At 39.9% G+C, this 14,396-nt stretch overlaps 1 protein-coding gene across 1 annotated transcript in view; it reads left to right on the top strand.

Annotated features, from left to right (window-relative positions):
* CCDC38 (coiled-coil domain containing 38) overlaps positions 1–14,396 on the top strand; it is a 56,943-nt gene that overhangs the window by 919 nt on the left and 41,628 nt on the right. The window contains exons 2-4 of the mRNA XM_011284160.4: positions 8,067–8,120; positions 11,815–11,915; positions 13,076–13,241. Of these exons, the coding sequence (XP_011282462.3) occupies positions 8,081–8,120; positions 11,815–11,915; positions 13,076–13,241 (307 nt within the window). The 5' untranslated portion in view covers positions 8,067–8,080. The remainder of the gene's footprint in view (positions 1–8,066; positions 8,121–11,814; positions 11,916–13,075; positions 13,242–14,396) is intronic.

Here is a 14,396-nt window from a genome sequence, read left to right as displayed (position 1 = left end):
ACAGAGCATGAGCAGGAGAGGGGCAGAGAGAGGGAGACACAGAATTCAAAGCAGTCTCCAGGCTCTGAGCTGTCAGCACAGAGCCCTCTGTGAGACTAGAACCCACCAACCTCAAGATCATGCTTGAGCCGAAGTCTGATGCTTAACCGATTGAGCCACCCATGCTCCCCTATAGTTTTAAAGAGAAATGTATAATAGATAATACAAGAGAAATAGAAATAGTGAAAAGCAAACATAAAGTCATAATTCATAGAAAAATATTAAAATTTTATATTATAAAATTTTTGCTAAAGATTTGAATCTGTTACATTTTGCAATTACAGGCCTATTTGCAGACTTATGAAGTTGTAGACGTAAAGGAGAGGGTAAAATTATAGGAATATAGAAGGCTTTGGGGTTCGATAAACTTGTCTTAATCCTACTCTGTTACTTATGAGTTGTTTGACCTTGGGAAATGTACTTAACTTTCCTAAACCTCAGTTTTTTCATCCATTTTCTCATGCCTTTTTCTATTTTATGGATTTGTTTGAGCTTTATATAAGATGAAATGTAAAACACTTTGCCCAGTGCCTAGCTCAAATTATAGGTGTACTTGTTATTATACTACTATTCATTTTAATCCTGTTATTTGTCTTACGAATCAATTAAGTTAAAGATTTCAGCCACTAGATCCCCTGCTGAGTTCACAGAATGTACTATGAACTTAAAGCTTACAAGTTTGGGGGGAAGTCTAAAAGAAATGGTCATTCTTTTCATGGGGGTTTTTATTTGTGAGTGAACTGAGTGCATCAATTACAGTCCAGATATACAACATTGCCTGAAAAGCCCCTGCAGACAAGCAAGAAGGATAAGAGAGAACTTCTCTCCTCCTTGGTCATTGTTAAATACTTAATTATAGATAATGTCCTTCGCAATAACCAACATCCCTATAGCACTTCTTAGTTTACACGGTATTTTTCACATCATCTTACTCACATTGGCTGACTTCTACTCCTGTACTCTTTCTTCCTCTTGACCCCCAGTTATTTTTTTTCAGTTTGCAAAAGGGGCAGTCAGAAATGTCAATAGAAAAGCCCACACAAAATACGCCAGCAAGGCCTTAAAGGTCAAGCTGAAGGTAGTTTCCTCATCACTGTGCTCTGCTTCTGACCTAATCAAGAGAGGCAGATCATTAAGCAGGCCAAGGACCTAGTGGTTCCTGGCTCTCAGGTAAACAAAAAATTGCTAGTTCTGGTCTCTCCACACCATCCAAGGACACAGTTCACAGCCCTTTCTCCTAGTATTTGTCCAAGTGGGTGGGAAGGAGGTGGGAAAAAAACCCAAAAAACTGAAAGCCATTGAGTATGAATGTGTCTAAATCTTTGCATATGGGAGATAAACAAAGCTTTTTACCTCCTACTGAGAGACTCTGGAAATCCATTTTCACCGAGTTATAAAGAGAGTTGAGAAAATCAAACACAAATTGCTCTGAATAGTATCTGGGAGATACTGTTATTGTCCATTTTAGGAGTTGGTCTCAGACTTTAGGATTAGGCATTATAAAACCCCATTCTTCTTTTTCCACTTCCATAAAGCTTGGAGTGTTCAGAATGCGCCCAAGGGTGGGTCAGGTTCCCCAAATCTACACTGATATTGCCGGTAGAGTCCTCTCAAATGAACCAGTTTCAGGAATTTCAGTTCAGGGTTTCTTACAAAAATTGGTTATCAGTTATCTCTCCTATTCTTGTCAAATGCTGGCAGTTATTCACGAGGCAGAACAGACTAGAAAGAGGAAAGATCTGGATATCTACCTTGAAGGAATGATAGGCAATTATTTCCCTATCAGCACACCGTAAGTAGGCACACTGCATACCTTACCTGCGCTTGAAAACTGCAAGGAGCCTGTAAGAAAAGTATTCGCATCCACACCTGATGTAAGAAGAACCTTACGGAAGGTGCGTTGAGTTTAATAGGACAGACCTAAGAAGAAAGCGCTGATAAGAGGCAGAAGCAGGATTTAAACCTCCCTGCCATCAAGGTTAAGGTCTTCCCACAGTGTCATCCATGTTGCCCCTGTGACGATCCACATCAAAAAATTTGACTCAGTGGCCACATATAATTGCGTAATGTTAGAGGAAGGCTAGCATTGATTTAATCAGCCAGGATCGGCGTTCACTTGGAAGAACGGTATATTTTACACCCATGTCCCCTTAGACATCTAACATATCTCACACATGACATGTTCCTAACTGAAACGTTGATCTTCCCAATTTATCTTCCCCCCACAGCCTCTCTGTCTCCATTCATGGAAACTATCCTTTTTCTCTTGGGCTCTTTATCTCATACCGCACATCCAAACCATCAGCCAGTCCTATAGGCTCTATTTTCCAAACGTATCTAGAATCAGACCACCTCTCACCGCTTCCACTACTGTCCCCATTATCTCGTGCCTCCCAATGACTGTAGCCTCCCAACAGGTGTCCTTATTCCACCCCCATCCCCTTGTACAGTCTTTTCCCAGGTCAGCCATCAGAGTGGTTCATTACAGATTCTCATTTCACTGAAGAAATGACCCACAGAGCCCTTGCTATCTCTCTGACTTCATCTATCACTCTCTGCTTTGTTCACTATGCTTAAGTCCCACTAATCTCCTTGCCATTCCTCAAACACACCAGGTATCCTTCCTCTTTGGAATGCTTTCTCCAAGTACTGCTGTGGTACTTACTGTGCATCTGATGCTGTCCAAAGTGAGGGACACATGTTAACTCACCTAACTATCTCATGAAGTAGGTGTTATTCTTATCAGTCCTTTTGAAAGATAGGGAAATTGAGGAGCGCCTGGGTGGCTCAGTCAATTGAACATCTGACTCTTCATTTCAGCTCAGATCATGATCCCAGGGCCGCAGGATCAAGCCCTGTGTCAGGCTCCACACTGACAGCTCAGATTCTTTCTCTCTCCCTCTGCTCCTCTCCTCTGCTCATGCTCTCTCTCCCTAAAAGAAAGAAAGAAAGAAAGAAAGAAAGAAAGAAAGAAAGAAAGAAAGAAAGAAAGAAAGAAAGAAAGAAAAAGAAAGAGAGAGAAATCAAAGATGGGGAAATTGAAGTGTGAGAACAATGAAAGTCCATGCTCTCACTATGCTTAATCACTAGCTTATGCCACCTCTAAAAATGATGGCTTGAAATCACACACCACCATTTTTTAATGTTTATTTTTGAAGGAGAGAGACAGCGCATGAGTGGGGGAGGGGCAGAGAGACAGACAGACACAACATCCGAAGCAGGCTCCAGGCTCTGAGCTGTCAGCACAGAGCCCAACGCGGCGCTCAAACTCATGAACCGTGAGATCATGACCTGAGCTGAAGTTGGACACTTAACTGATTGAGCCATGCAGGTGACCCCCAACACACACACACATACACACATACCACCATTTTGAAGCCTTAGTTTTTTCTGAGTTCTTCATCTTTTTCGTCTGTCGGAAGTTGGATTTGAACAAATACTTTAGATGTGAACTTGCAGGTATTTGCTATGCAGTCCAATGACATTTTCCCTCGATTTCAGTACAGAGCTTTTGTTTAGTCATCGTGCTATTTTTATTTTGCACAACAAAGACACTCATGGCTTTGGCTTCCTTTTCCTGGTTGACACATCATATTGGTTTAGTTCAGAGAACTTTATAATCCCTTCTAGGAATAGCTGGTTCTCTTCTTCTCTCTTATGTTCTTTACCAACCCTTCATTGATCAATAGGGAGATTAATATGTACAGGAGTACAGAGGTATAACAGCTTTTAGAGAATATTGATTCCATTCAATGTTCTATGAGTTACTAGAAAGATGGAATCAGAGCAGATACCTGCTATTGGTTGGCTTAGATGACTGGGAACTTCTGGTTTTTCTGAGTGAGAAAGTGCCAGAACCCATGGATAAAGATTTTTATTGCAGGTAGACTTGGGAGAAGTGGATGAAAGTGGGGATGGATAGGGGAGTGAATGTAGATAGATAGAAGAATTAAAAGATTTAAAGTATGTCAAGAGAGAAGTGAACAGAACCAAATCTTAGGGATTTGGAGGAGTGCTGAGTATACAAATATAAGAAAATCCCCTACAAATCTTAACTATTGGCCATCCAATAGTAAATCAATTTTTTTATGGGCCCATGAAATTTCCACTATCAGAATGAATCCACTGCCTGTGAAAAATATCTTCAGGGATGCCTGGCTGCCTCAGCTGGTTAAATGTCTGACTTCAGCTCAGGCCATGATCTCACAGTTTGTGAGTTTGAGCCCTGCATGGGGCTCTCTACTGCCAATGCAGAACCTCTTTGGATCCTGTCTCCCTCTCTCTCTGCCCTTCCCTCACTTGTGCACTCTCTCTCTCTCTCTCTCATACAAATAAACAAACATTTAAAAAATCTTCAGTAACTTGAAAAGTATAATATCAATGATGTAGGTTTTTGTTAATCTTTTCTCTATTATAAGCTTTAACATATGGGGCACCTGGGTGGCTCAGTCAGTTAAGCATCCAACTTTGGCTCAGGTCATGATCTCACGGTTTGTGAGTTCAAGCCCCGCATTGGGCTCTGTGCTGACAGCTCAGAGCCTGGAGCCTGATTCAGATTCTGTGTCTCCCTCTCTCTCTCCCCCTCCCCGCCTCTGCTCACACTCTGCTTTCTCTCTCTCTCTCAAAAATAAACATTAAAAAAAATTTTTTTAAGCTTTAATGTAATTTCTTTTCTCTTTTTCATTTTCATAATCACTGAAAGTAAAATCACATTCTAATGAGCAAATATTAGTGCAAAATTTCTCCCACTTACTGAGTTTGGTCTGCATGCTAGGCACCCTGCTTGGTTGTTCATATACATTGCATCCTCATGAAAGCTGTAAGGGGTGAGATTATATCCCCATTTTTTGGAATAGGAATCTGAGGCTCAGAGATGCTAAATAATTAAATGTAGGTTCCATGAAGAAACTGTGTTTTTTGTCTGTTGTTGTTTTTAAATTGTCCTGTCTCTGGCAGCCAGAACAGTGCCTGGCACATAGTAGGTACTCAATAAATATTTTTTGAATGCTAAGTGATCTTGCTCACACATCTGTAAATGTCAAACCAACAGGCTTCTCCATTCCAAAGTCTGTATCTTTAATCACCTGCTACAAATGCTCCTGGGACTCTTAGCTCTTCAAGGTGGTTCTTTGAGAGAACTGAGGCAAAATTTAAATAAGGAGCTACAGGTGCCTGGATGGCTCAGTTGGTTAAGCATCTGACTCTTGATTTCAGCTCAGGTCGTGATCTCACTGTCTGTGAGTTTGAGTTGGAGCCCTGAGTGGGGCTCTGCACTGACAGCTCAGAGCCTGCTTGGGATTCTCTCTCTTCCTCTCTCTTTAACCAACTCTCTCTCTCTCTCTCAAAATAAATAAATTAACATTTAAAAATAAATAAATGGGCAACCTGAAACAGGATGTTTGTCCCATTGTTCCTGTTGCAGGCACACCTTTTTTTTTTCTTTGAATTTTTATTTAAATTCTAGTTAGTTAACATACAATGCAATATTGGTTTCAGGAGTATAATTCAGTGAATCATCACTTACATACAACACCCAGTGCTCATCGTAACAAGTGTCTTTTTTTTTTTACCACTTTATTTACTTATTTTTAAATGTACATCCAAGTTAGTTAGCATATAGAGCAACAATGACTTCAGTAGTAGATTCCTTAAGCCCCTTACCCATTTAGCCTACCCCCCCCACAACCCCTCCAGTAACCCTCTGTTTGTTCTCCATATTTATGAGTCTCTTATATTTGTCCCCCTCCCTATTTTTATATTATTTTTGCTTCCCTTCCCTTAAGTTCATCTGTTTTGTCTCTTAAAGTCCTCATATGAGTGAAGTCATATGATATTTGTATTTCTCTGATTTTGCTTAGCATAATACCCTCTAGTTCCATCTACATGGTTGCAAATGGCAAGATTTCATTCTATTTAATTGCAGAGAAATACTCCATTATATATATGCCACATCTTCTATATCTATTTATCCATCGATGGACATTTGGGCTCTTTCCATACTTTGGCTATTGTTGATAGTGCTGCTATAAACATTGGGGTGCATGTGTCCCTTCAAAACAGCATACCTGTATCCCTTGGATAAATACCTAGTAGTGCAATTGCTGGGTCATAGGGTAGTTCTATTTTTAATTTTTTGAGGAACCTCCATACAGTTTTCCAAAGTGGCTGCACCAGTTTGCATTCCCACCAGCAATGCAAAAGAGATCCTCTTTCTCTGTATCTTTGCCAACATCTGTTGTTGCCTGAGTTGTTAATGTTAGCCATTCTGACGAGGGCACAACTTTTTAAAAAAAAATTTTTTAATGTTTACTTATTTTTGAGAGAGAGACAGAGACAGAGACAGAGAGTGGGGGCAGGGGGGACAGAGAGAGAAGGAACCACAGAATCCGAAGGAGGCTCCAGGCTCTGAGCTGTCAGCACAGAGCCCGATGAGGGTCTGGAACTCATGGATCATGAGATCATGACCTGAGCTGAAGTCTGACGTTCAACCAACTGAGCCACCCAGGCACCTCCAGGCACACGTTTTTATATCAAATACTAAACATCCTTTTTCCTCCCTGATGAAAATATCATTGATACTTTTTTCATTGTAAAAATTATACAAACTCATTGAGAATAACACAAAAAAGTATAAAAATTCAAGAACAGGATTAGGGTGAAGCAAGTCAAACATTTGCCTTTGGTGCAAAGCCTAAAGGGGAAGGCAAAAACAACATTTTTTTAAAATTTTATTTATTTTGAGAGAGAGTGCATGCACATGCGTGAGCAGGGGAGGGGCAGAGAAAAGGGGAGACAGAGAATCCCAAGCAGGCTCCATGCTCAGCATGGACAAAACCAAACATTTTAATTCACTATTTTTTAAAAATAAAAATTAATGCAAAAAGTTCCACGATGAACAAAATATCAAAAATGTAAATACAGACAAGATCTGTGGGCCAGGACGTGAGTGTGACAAGTGAGGCACGCACTCTCAGGGTCACATGAATTCACAGTCTAATCCTGTCTGTATTTAAAGTTTTAATATTTTGTTCACCATAGATTTTTTTTCCTGCATTATCTTGGAATTTTTTAAAAAAACTTGCATTGACATGTTATTTATCTTGATAACTGAGTTGGGGGGGCTACTTCCTTAAATTTTGCACCTAACCTTAATCCCACACCTGATAAAAATGAAAGGAGAGTTTGCTCCAAATCAAAGACAACAACTATTAATGTTTGGCTGAACAACTTTTTTTTTTTTTAATTTTTTTTTTTTTCAACGTTTATTTATTTTTGGGACAGAGAGAGACAGAGCATGAACGGGGGAGGGGCAGAGAGAGAGGGAGACACAGAATCAGAAACAGGCTCCAGGCTCTGAGCCATCAGCCCAGAGCCTGACACGGGGCTCAAACCCACGGACCGCGAGATCGTGACCTGGCTGAAGTCGGACGCTTAACCGACTGCGCCACCCAGGCGCCCCTGGCTGAACAACTTTTAAAGCATCTGATTTGGCCTGTGTTTTTTAAAACCCACACCATTCCCACCATTTTGAAATATTTTGTTTTTTACTTTTAATATATTGTTAACAGAGCTAAACAGTGACTACAGCATCATTTTGAGGGGCCACAAGGCGATCCATGTTATGGGTACCCCATAGTTATTTAATCAATTCCCTGTTTATTAAATAACATGTCAACAAATATTATTGTACATACATTTTTGCCCACTTACCTGATTATTTTCTTGGGATAAGTTCCTAGATTTGGAATTGCTGGGTCAAAGAGTTTATGCATATACTACTTTTAAAAGCAATGAAGGCTATTTGGAACCACTGGTTGTTGAATTTAGCCTCTTTATACAAGGTTTATGGAATTTATTTTTTTTTAAGTTTTTATCTGAATTCCAGTGAGTTAAAAAAAATTACAGTTAACATGCGGTGTAATATTAATTTCAGGAGTACTATTTAGTGATTCAACACTTCCATACATCACCCGGTGTGCACAGGTTTACAGAATTTATTTTTAATGTATTTCCTTTTCTTTGGACAGGGCCAGGAGACAAAATGTCATCATATTTTTTGCCGATACCACTGACTCCTGAAGGTAAAGAAGGAATCTGTCAATGAGTTCTTGCTTTGTGCCTGGTATGGTCAGTCTCCATGGTAGACTTGGGAGAGTAGGAAAAGGAGAATGCCACAAGACAAGCATCTTTCTATGTAAAGAGTTTATAACTGGCCTGCTGAGAAAGTTCTCTTCCACTTTTTAATTCTGCAAAGACAAATCTCCACATCAGAAGGGCATTAAGTTGTCACACTCAGCTAGTTTGCTAGGGAATTTCATGACGTAAAACAATTAACTCAATTATTTGTCATAATAAAGGACATGAATAACTACATCTTATCAAAATCTGTCCTCTCCTTTCCTTATCCAGCCTTTCTCTCCTCCTCCTGCTTCTTTACAAATATACAAGGAATCCATATTTATTGGTATAGAAGAATAAATTCTTTTTCACTTACAAATTTGACAAAGATTTGAAAATTGGGTAATGCCAAGAGTATGTTACAGGTAATAAGCATTCCATAGGCATTTTCCATGGGCTAGGGGAAAGTCATACAATGGATTCTCCCTCAGAAACTCCCAGAGAAAACCAAACCAATGCATTCAGTTCAGGCCTCCAGAACTGTGAGAGAATAAATGCCTGATGTTTTAAGCCCCTTAATTTGTGGTGATTTGTTATAGCAGCCCTAGTTCTATGTGACTAGGACGTAATTCAGGTGGGGAGAAAGGTTGGCTAAGAGCCAATGCTTATAGTGAGTTTATAATTCAGGAAACTTGCTACAGCAAGTTGAAGGTGGCCCTCCAGAATGGTGGTAGCTGTCTGTGTCCCTGCCATGTGACCTTATTTGGAAAAAGGGTCTTTGCAAGTATAATGGAAGTATCTCAAGATGAGATCATCAAGGATATAAGGTCGGTCCTAAATCCAATGAGAAGTGGAAAAAATAGAAGAAGGCCCTGTGAATGGAGGCAGGAGTTACACAGGCAGTGAATGGCTGAAGCCACCAGAAGCTGGAAGAGCTAAGGTGGAGTCTTTGGAAGGATTATAGTCCTGACGACACCTTGATTTTGGACTCCTGAACTCCAGGTCTGTAAGAGAATAAAGTTCTGTTGTCTTAAGCTGCCAAGTTTGTGGTAATTGAGTAGGGCAGCCATAGAAAATTAATATACTTGGTATTCAGAGTTTTAGTTTTTCTATTTCTCTATAACCAAAAAGAATTTAGCTTTGGAGTTAGAAGAGAAAAAATATCTTGTCAATCCAGGATACTTAAACTTGGTCAGAGGGGATTAAAATCGGGCATTTAAAATTTTAAGCCACCTAGGGTGGGGTGGACATTAAGTTTGTAAGGTTTTTCTTAGGAGGAGAGAAAGTTGGTGGAGGGAGAGATGTCCAGCCTACCAATGCCTCACCCTTTGGAAGACATCAGTGGTCCCATCCTGGGATGTCAGGTCCAGCTCTGGCCTCAGAGTGGTGGTATAGGGTACAGGTCATAGACTGGCAATGCCACTCAACCCCAAGTCCATTTGGGTCCTTGACTTCTGTTGTCTCCTCCTGAGCCTCAGTCTGTTGGCTCTGCCCTTCCATACTCCTGCTGTCTCCAAGCCCAGATGCCTAGGCCTACCCTCATCTGTCTTTGCTCATGTATCACAAAGCCTAAAATTTCATGTATTGCATTGACATCTTTGAGTTTCACAGATCCCCAAAGGTCGAACTGTAAGTCTCCCTGTTCTTGCCAGATTCGACCTCCACTCAGTGAGAAAGGTTCCCCACCTAGCTATTTTCCCCCATCAACTGGACCAGTTACACCCCACTGGTCTTCAGCCTAATGGGTTTCATAAGTCAGTTACATCCTGTTACGGGAAGCAGGGGGCACCTTATCCTCTTATTACTACAAAGCCTGTCTCCTGCAATCCCTGCTGTTTCGCTCTGCTCCTAAGTGCAGTCATGATGTGGTCCTGCATGCAAGGCGGTGTCTTCCTCCCCTGGGCTGGGCATATAAGGGACTAATAAACTGCTGTCTATCTCATCAGTCCAGTGTTGAGTGTTCATCTCATCCTATTTAGGGCAGGGGATCCTTCCTTTACCCACAAGGTGAATAGGAGGTGATCAGAAAATTCCACATTCCATGTTGAGCCAAAGGCTTCTATTCTGTAATTTTCTTTCTTCCTAATCCATTACCTGCAGCAAAATGTGCCTGAGGTTTCTATCCCAGACACTCCCACTTTCCCAACTGAATCCCTGGGCAAAGAGCCAATTCTCAGGCAGCCTATAAACTCCAGACCAATAATTCCCAGCCCTGCTGGGAATCTCTTAGCCACTTGGAGAAGAGTGTTGCTTTCAAGACATTCTGATATTTGGGGAGGTGAGAGTAGGTGCAGGGGCTGGGGCAGAGAGGAGATGTGTCTTCAGTTATCCTTTCCTTTTCACTGACCTAAGGTAACAGTTCCAAGCTCCAGTATTCCTGTTTCTGGCCAGTGGTATTTAAAGTCAAAATTTCCACCCCCAAACATTAGGAAGCAAGAAAGAAAGAAAAAGAGAAAGACCTTTTATCATTTCAGATTTTATAAATAAAAACAAAAAATCCATTCAGAAATTCAGTTGACTTCTCTCTCCCTCTCTTCCTCTCCCTTTCCATCTCCCCCCCACCCCAACCCCTTTATAGCCAGGCTTCTTTTTTTATTAAGTGTACAAGTGTGTGGTTTGTATTCACAGATAGTTGCAACCATCACCACAGTCCATTTTAGAACACTTTAATCATCTCAGAAAGAAACCTTGCAGTCCTTAGCCGTCACCTCTTACCCTCCTCCATCTCGTCTCCAGCCCTCAGCAACCACTAATCTACATTTTGGCTCCATGGATGTGTCTATTCTAGACATTTCATGAAATATAATGGAATCTTATGATGTAGGGAATTAATGTGTCTTCTGTCACTTAATATATTTCCAAGTTTCATCAGTCTTGTATTATGTATCCTTCTTATGGCCGATTATTATTCCATTGTATGGATATACCACATTTTGTTTAGCCATTCATCAGTTGATGGATATTTGGATTATTTCTATCTTTTGACCATTATGTCTAATACTGCTATAAACATTCATGTACAAGTTTCATGTGAACGTACATTTTCATTTCTAGGAGTGGAATGACTGGGTCACATGGCAACCAGATGTTCAGCTTTTTGAGGAACTGCCAGTTTTCCAAAGTGGCTGCACTATTTTGCATTCCCACTAGCAGAACGTTTGAGATTCCAATTCCTCCGATCCTCACCAATACTCATCATTATTTTATTTTATTTTTTTTTTGAAGACTCTCGAGTCTGGACTGAGGATGTCCCTAAGGATATTGGCTGTGTCTATTGCTGCTGAAACGGTGGTATAAGAGAATGTAGTTGTATTTGTAGTGATGGAAAGAAGCAATATCTTAATGCCTCAAAATATGATCCCACTATCTTGTAATTGGCCCACTTACCTATTCACACAACAAATACAGACTTATCCCCCTTGAAGTACTAAGCACTGTGCTTGATGCCATGGGAAACAGACAGATGAGCTGTGTCTTCTGCCCTTGAGATCCAGGCCCTGCATCCCTGCCTCAGTTGGGGAGGCAAAGGCTGCCTGTGTCCTCCTCAGAGACCCACCTATCCACTTGCTGTGCCCTGGCTAGGGGGAGCCTCACCCTTCAGGTAAACAAAGCAGGGATGACAGATGTTTCTCTTTCCTTTTTTTTTTTTTTTAACAGATAAAGGAAAAGAAGGCTCAGTCAAAAAGGAAAGGCCATATAAGATCTTTTTCAAAGATCTCTTTCTTTTCAAAGAAAATGAAGTGGCAGCAAAGAAAAAGGTAAAGTTTTGTTAAAGCCTAAACCCAATTAATGTTAGAAACCTATCCTCCTATCTATCACTTTTATTAATTTTGCTGGGTTAAGACATGGAGTCAGATGTCTGTGTATGCATTGCACACTGTGCTGGAGTATAAGCACACACAAAAGGAACATCATCTAACAGTAAAGACCTAGGGATCACCACCTACTGGGGGAAGACAGACGCACCATGACAATGGCATATGACAAGTATGGTATACCCCACTTCACTGATTCTAATGTTCATTTTTTTTTCACAGTTTCTCATTCCTGAAATTGGGATCCAGCATATATAGATGGGGTGCCATGCATAATTGGCAATGCATAAAGTGATTGTGCATCTATAATAAGTGACATCTTAGACTTGATAAAATACAGTAATAGAGGCATACAAAAGAAATGTAGAGAAAGGAGTGCCCATCCTTGTTGGAGAGAAGGGTGGTGGTGGTGATGGTGGTGGTGTGTGCCTTGCAGTTAATCTCACTACTTATATTATTGCACCTTATATTACACAATTTGGATTTCATGAGGTTGGCTTTCCTTATTCCTAGAGGTAAAGTTTGGTTATAGGATTTTTAAAATCCTAATTAGAATGAAAAAGTATCTAGAAATGCTCACTAACTGATTCATCTGTAAGGTGGTGGTTTCATGCTTGAGTTGTATAGTTTTATTGAAAATCCAAAATTAAATTGAGCAAAGATTCTGAAACTGAAAGGCTGATTTCTTCCTGTCTACTGGAGAGGTCCATTTCCTCTCAAGTTTTCAATTCAATTCCACAGAACCAGTCCTTTCAAAATAGTGGAATTTCCAAGTTACCTGCCATTTGGGCAAGATAAGATTAAAAAATGAAAATGAAAATAAAGCCAGAGCACTTTCCAGTCTCATATTTGTGATGCACCTGTTTGGGAAATGTTCAATGTCTTTATATCTGTGCTCAGCTTCCTAAGAGAAGGAACTGAAAATTAGACCCAGTCCTTCAGAGTTAAGAACTCAAAGTTGCTTGTTTAATGTATCACTACTGGGAAATATATCAGTAATGAGAACAAGACTTGTTGTAAATGACATTTTTATATATGATCACTATTTTTAAAGACAACATTTTATATAGTAAAAATTCCATTAAGCTTTTCCACTTGGGCAGGAAAAATTTATAAACCGCAGCATGAGAGTCTACCAAAAGTCTACTTTTTCATCTCGAATGAAGAGTCGTTCACACCTGGGCCAAAGAGCATTCTACTCTGACACAGCTGGTGACTCATCTGAAAAATTTGGGCTAGATCCCACTCTTATTCTCAAATTAACAGAAGGTAAGTCTGAATTACTGGTTAAGAACATTGTTTTAAATATTTACTGTAAATGTCAGGTTTGGGGGCTTTTCTGGAGGTGGGGAAGCCTTTGTAAATGGGGGCTAAGAGTTGGGAGAAAAATCTATTTTAAATAAGAAAACACACTTTTCCAAGAAATAAACTGTTACTCCTTTTCATGGTTCTAAGGAAGAAAGTCACTCCCAAAATGATACAGTATTAAAGGTTATGGCATGGGCCATTTAAACTTGTTTCTAGATGTAGAAATATATGAAAACTTTCTAAGAGAAGTCTTGATTTTCCAGGCCATAAAACTCATGTATCCAGAATCAGGATGCTATGAGCCCTGTTGTTGCAAAGACATAACCTGTTTCAAGGGCACTTGAAGGCAACATGTTGTTATTATAGGCTTTTAATTCTTGCTCTATGAAAAAGGGCAACTTGTTCATCAAAATGTCATGGACATTTCTTACTTATTGAATCAAGAAGTGCCTACAAATGACATAGAAAGCAGTTTGAAGCCAATGACATTGATATTATTAATGCTAGGATGATGGGGGTCATAAAATCTTCCCCCAAAATAAGTTTTGTCCAAATTTTTAAATTAAAATTAAAAGGAAAGAAGGAAGATACATTGAATGCCCAGGATTTGTTGTGGAAACTTAAAAATTTTGGTAACTTTCCCAAATTGTGATAAAAGAAAATCTTTAGGGAACAAAAAAACCAAACAAAAAAACCAGCCACTTAGGAAAGAACTTTGGAGACTATAATTAATGTAGAAGAAGAAAGCCACATTATCTCTTTTTAGAAGATCTTAGAGGCACATGTCCTGCACATAGGTGTATGAAAAAGTGCGAATGACAGGCAACATAGTGATATCAGTGACTATACCTCTAGTTGGGAATAGCTAGGTTCAGTAGTGTGCCTCATAGTTTACCTTTGTAGAATGGTGATCCTTAAGTTATCAAGAGCACTTAAAATGATATGGGATATGTTTTAGAGTTCTACACGAAGTGGCCACCTTCAAATATCCTTGTGACAATACCACTTCTGAGACACCTAGCAAGTGTGGTTTTGCAGATGACCCTGTTTAACACCATGCCAGTTGACAGAGGAGTTACTGGCCTCTTAAGAGTAAATGACATAAGTAAACTCTCA

The sequence above is a fragment of the Felis catus genome, chromosome B4, assembly GCF_018350175.1.
Source record: "Felis catus isolate Fca126 chromosome B4, F.catus_Fca126_mat1.0, whole genome shotgun sequence".
NCBI lineage: Eukaryota > Metazoa > Chordata > Mammalia > Carnivora > Felidae > Felis > Felis catus.
This window is presented reverse-complemented; position numbering and strand designations above follow the sequence as displayed.